The 5,560-nt window shown below is 41.7% G+C and overlaps 2 protein-coding genes across 2 annotated transcripts in view; one reads left to right on the forward strand and one right to left on the reverse strand.

Annotated features, from left to right (window-relative positions):
- Positions 1-478, forward strand: part of LOC101982620 (glutathione S-transferase P-like) — a 4,261-nt gene extending 3,783 nt beyond the window's left edge. Inside the window, exon 3 of the mRNA XM_013346963.2 lies at positions 6-478. Coding sequence (XP_013202417.1) covers positions 6-473 — 468 coding nt within the window. The 3' untranslated portion in view covers positions 474-478. The remainder of the gene's footprint in view (positions 1-5) is intronic.
- Positions 1-5,560, reverse strand: part of Abcb5 (ATP binding cassette subfamily B member 5) — an 87,078-nt gene that overhangs the window by 16,277 nt on the left and 65,241 nt on the right. The window contains 2 exon segments of the mRNA XM_013347025.1: positions 2,486-2,626; positions 3,414-3,514. Of these exon segments, the coding sequence (XP_013202479.1) occupies positions 2,486-2,626; positions 3,414-3,514 (242 nt within the window).

Below are 5,560 nucleotides of genomic sequence, written 5' to 3' on the forward strand. Positions count from 1 at the left end.
CCAAGTTTCAGGATGGAGACCTTACCCTGTACCAATGTAATGTCATCTTGAGGCACCTGGGCCGATCCCTTGGGCTTTATGGAAAAGATCAGAAGGAGGCTGCCCTGGTGGATATGGTGAATGACGGGGTGGAAGACCTTCGCCTGAAATACATCACCCTCATCTACACCAAATATGAGGAAGGGAAGGATGACTATGTGAAGGTCCTGCCTGGACACCTGAAACCTTTCGAGACCCTGCTGTCCCAGAACCAAGGAGGCAAAGCCTTCATCGTGGGTGACCAGATCTCCTTCGCCGATTACAACTTGCTAGATCTGCTGCTGATCCACCAGGTCCTGGCCCCTGGCTGCCTGGACAACCTCCCCCTGCTCAGTGCCTATGTGGCACGCCTCGGTGCCCGGCCCAAGATCAAGGCCTTCCTGTCCTCCCCTGACCATGTGAACCGTCCCATCAATGGCAACGGCAAGCAGTAATGTAGGGAGAGACCGGAGCTGCCTGTCCTCCTTTCCCCAGCACTAATAAAGTTTGTAAGACAGAAAAAAAAAAAAAAAAAGGAATTCACTTTGTAGACAAGGCTGATATCAAACTTACAGAGATCTACCTGCTTCTGCCTCCTGAGGGATGGGATTAAAGGCATGTGCCACCAGCAGTGGTGTGCCATCCTCCCCCACTACCCCACCCGGCTCTGGTGCAGTTTTCAATACAGGGACTTGTTTGAGAGGAGCCTTGCCCCTAGGCAACAGTGAACAGCGGTTCCTTGTGAACCTGCCTTTACTGCTAACTGGTAAGATTTGGGAATGCTGATTTGGTGACTTGAAAAATGTTTCTTACCAGTGATTAGACAAGAATGTCCTAGGATATTTACAAATAAAGATGTTTTTGTGAGAGTAGAAAATAAAAGTTATCTGAAATCACATGACTTCAAATGAATTTTGATCATTTCTTTTGATTGAACATATCCTCAAATTACAATTACATCCCAGCCATGGTGAAGTTCCAGGGAGGGTCAAGAGCTGTGGGAGTCAAGGAGGAGGCCCAGGGCTTCCTGAATACCCGAGGTGCAGAACAAAGTCATTATCATTAGGAACAGCGCCTAGGTTTAATGTGCAGGGCACAGGGGGGTTGTTTAAAAAATTACAGATTTTTTTTTGTACTTGTAAGTGTCTAACAATGAGAACTGTGATATAAACAGCAACACTTCTGGCATTTTAGACTCAGGCAGCTGAAAAAACCACTCAAAATCTTTTCAATTGCAGTAGTTAGATGTTTTTATCGAGTGGAGAAAGTCTTCATGGTATAAACAGGCCCTGAGAGCACAAGCCACTTTGGGAGGAAGCTGCAACAAGGCAGCGGCCAATTCGTGATGAGACATGTGTGTATAAGCGCTGACTTGGGTTCATACTGATGAAAGCCATCTCCTCCAGGGAAACTCCATGTAGTCTCTGAGTTCCCCAGGACACCGAGAAACCAGATTTGCTGCTATAACCCACATTGGGGTGAGCTAAACCTGGGAGCAAGTTACTTGGGAGTTTACCACAGATCCTTTGCATTGCATCAGTACATAATACAGTGCATGGTCCAAAATTAGTGCAACAAGTACAGTCATGCAGTGTTTCTTATCATTACACAGCACCAACAAAAACAACCTGACTTAATCATTGTACAATGGAGACGCCTGTCAAAGCAAAACTATCACAGTTCACTTTTTAAATAAACACAAATGTTATTTGGTTTCTAGCCATAAATAAAGGACATTATAATTCGCGATCCTAGAGAAGCTAAATAAGAAGGTGAATCCAAAGACAAACATATAGGCATCCTCCTGAATATTAACCTTCATCAGGTGATGAAAGGAGACAGAGACAGAGACCCACATTGGAGCACCAGAAAGAAATCCCAAGGTCCAAATCAGGAGCAGAAGGAGAGGGAGCACGAACAAGGAACTCAGGACCGCGAGGGGTACACCCACACACTGAGACAATGGGGATGTTCTATCGGGAATTCACCAAGGCCAGCTGGCCTGGGTCTGAAAAAGCATGGGATAAAACCGGACTTGCTGAACATAGCAGACAATGAGACTACTGAGAACTCAAGAACAATGGCAATGGGTTTTTGATCCTACTGCACGTACTGGCTTTGTGGGAGCCTAGGCAGTTTGGATGCTCACCTTATTAAACCTGGATGGAGGTGGGCGGTCCTTGGACTTCCCACAGGTCAGGGAACCCTGTTTGCTCTTCGAGCTGATGAGGGAGAGGGACTTGATGGGGGGAGGGGGAGGGAAATGGGAGGTAGTGGCGGGGAGGAGGCAGAAATCCTTAATAAATAAATAAATTTGAAAATAAATAAATAAAACACACATACTATACATACACTTAAATGTTTTAGAAAGCCTTTTCCACAGGGGAACTAGATGAGACTCCTCCCTAAGCTAGACATGCATGTGTGCATAACACACGTACAGGGTTTAAATATTTGCGCAATTCACGTGAACATACCTTCTGGTGTCATCCGTCCAGCTCGAATCAAAGAGGCTTCAAAGGGAAATCCTGCTGAATGGGCGAAATACACAAAAGCGTTCCCGACCGCATAACAGCTTCCAGTGATGTGTGCTTTCTTCAAGACATTTCTGAAACACACAAATACCAAATTATGGAACGTGGATGATAGAAGGTCAGTATAGTACACAGAGTGATGAGTGGAGAGGGCTTTGAAATGCTCTAATTCTGTGCATATACATTTTTCTAAGAATTATAAGGTTATCACAGAGAAGACAGGCAATTTTCTCTACAGCTGTAGGTAGTTTACTGTAACAGCACAGCCTTTACTTTCTAATGAGTGGACATGTGTCATGAAAGAACAGCTAATGTAAGAACTAAGGAGTGGTGGCACAGTAGTACTTAGAAGTGTTCTCTAATTTCCAACACGGTCTTACATTAGTAGAACATAGTGACTACTAATGGGTGGTGTAGACCACAGACATCAGTGCAAATGAGTACAAATGATCTCTGGTAAAGTAACACAGAGAACCAGAGGCAGTGTGACGAGGAGGGCCTCTGTTAAATAAGCACCATGTACACATTTGTTCAAACGTAAACTCTCTTAGATGTTTAGTGTAAAAGGGTGAGCCATCCCATTTTCTTTTTTTCTTTCTCTCTCTCACATGCCATTTCCTCAATGTTCTTTCAGAAATAAGTTGACCCTGTGCCAATGGTCACATGGGGGGACCTATACTTCTTTGTTGTGTTTTCCCTTGATGTTCTTATTTTCTCTTGGTGAAGTCACTTGAGAAGTTAGCATATGCTGTTCTTAGGAAAGAGTAACATGGAAATAGCTTAGCAAGCACCAGAGGGGTCGTCACCCTGAGCAGTGTATTTCCAGGATAAGAGCCAGTAGTGGACTTGAGCTATCATCACCTGTGTCGGGTCTGAAGCTTCTCCTTGTACATTTGCTCAAAGGCATTTTCTCGTGTTAAAGATAGTACAGTACGTATGTTCTCCACAGCTTCGGTTGCAATCTTAGAAGGTGGCACAATAAAATATGAAAATAATATTAGTGATGTTAAACTCCTTGGTAGTGAATTCCTGTCTGGGGATACAGTCTTTCCAGTCAATAAGTTTTTCCTGGCAATTATTCTTACCCCCACCCCAATAAGATAAAAATTGCTTGATGGAAATTTCTTTTGAAAAGATTTAATTCATACATTTTAAGGACCTTAAGTCTTCACTGAATTTAATTTTATTTGTTTCCCCAGTGGGGAAATCAAACATTGGCAGGCATGTTCCCATGCAAATGGCTTCTTATAAATTATGAAACAGTTCTTACAAAAGATAACAGACAAGTCAAGTAAATAATTATCCCATCACAGAATTGTAAATCATAGCCAAACAGGACTCGGGAACAACCCAACAAGGCACCACACAAAGTGGTTGCAAAATGCTTTCTAAGACAAAACTAGTTCTATTTTGAAGACTAGAAACTCAAAAAAGCAATTCAAGTATGACTAATGTTTCTTTATGTTTATATAGTATTAAAAAAGAATGCAATGACATGAGTTTCAAAATGGGAAAGGGAAGGCTTCTGGCTTAGAATACCATGTAAATCTGAGAGTGGGTTACCTTCAAAGATAGATTTTGTGTTGCCACATTTTGTTTCAGACTGCCCCTGTAGACCGCCATACAGGGCACCCAGGTGCACACCTCACATTTATTGAAGGACATTTTGGGGTTGCCAGAGTTGACTAGATGGTTTTAAAGTACTAAGATTCTGCTCTCAGTTTTCATGTTCAGTTGTTTCAAATTCTTATTAACTTTATTAATCTCAAAGAATGCTTCACTTTTCACATATGTTGTTTGCAAAGAAAATGACAAAGAATGCTGGAGTCTTGCTCTAGAGCAAAAAAGAGAGGAACATTAATAAGAAGCTCTTTGTGATTATTTCCCACAGTCTAGAGTATAACATCACTATAGAAATTTAGAAATATGCTAGCTTTTTAAAATGTATATGAGTGTCTTGCTGTCTACATGTCTGCATCTGTGTACCATATGCATGCCTGGTGCCCACAGATCACATGGAGCTGGAATTATGACAGTTGTTAGTCACCATGTGGGTGCTGGGAACTGAACTCAGTTTCTTTGGAAAAGCAGCAGGAGCTTTTAATCATTGAGCCACCTCTGAAGCCTCAGGAAATACTGTAGTCTTAAGGAAAACTAATAAAGCCATTTTTATCAGAATAAAGAGAAACATTAGATGATTTCTTTTAGTTTACATAAGCAAAGAAAGGCTAGTATATTTTATTATTAAAAATTTAAATTTACATAGATTAATTGATTGTGTATATGCACTTGTGTATGGGAGGGCATAAATGGGCAGGGCAGAGGGCAGCTTTGGTTCTGTTCTTTTCCTTTCACCGTGTGGGATTCCAGGATCAAACCCAGGTCATCAGGCTTGGCAGCAAGTGCCTTTACCTACTGAGCCATCTTGCTGGCCTGGTCTATATTCTAAGTTGGTCTTTGGTACGTTGACTTGCTAAAACCAATAGGGACATACTCAGATTGCCTAATTTAGCAGCAGTTACTTATTGTACAATCTCGGGTTAATCTCATGACACAAAAATAAACTATCAAAGGGCACATTTGTAACAAAAGCTAATGACAGAAAAAAATGAGAAAAGAAATCTTATTAGTGTCTCAATAATTTAGAAAATGTTCAAATTATCACCATTTTAAAAACATACATGGAAGGCTAAACAACTCTTCACTGTCTCTGAGGCAAATATTTGCTAAGTAGTTCAGTTTATACAGTACAAGCAGACATTCCAAGGCTCTTTCTTTTTCTAGTGTAAGAAATGTGGAAAGGTCCAAGGGTTAGGCAAACCAGATCACTAAGTAGCTGTCTACACTTAAGAATGTGTGTGATGTTTTATCCTATGGCAGCTCTAGTCTAGTTACTATGATGTAGACTATAGATGACATTGTTATGGTTTAAATAAAATGCCCCAGGTCCCAAAGCAGTGGTAGGCAGTGGCACTCAAGACCACGGCAGGCCACGAAGGCAGCCAGTC

This window comes from Microtus ochrogaster, chromosome 1 (genome assembly GCF_000317375.1).
Source record: "Microtus ochrogaster isolate Prairie Vole_2 chromosome 1, MicOch1.0, whole genome shotgun sequence".
NCBI lineage: Eukaryota > Metazoa > Chordata > Mammalia > Rodentia > Cricetidae > Microtus > Microtus ochrogaster.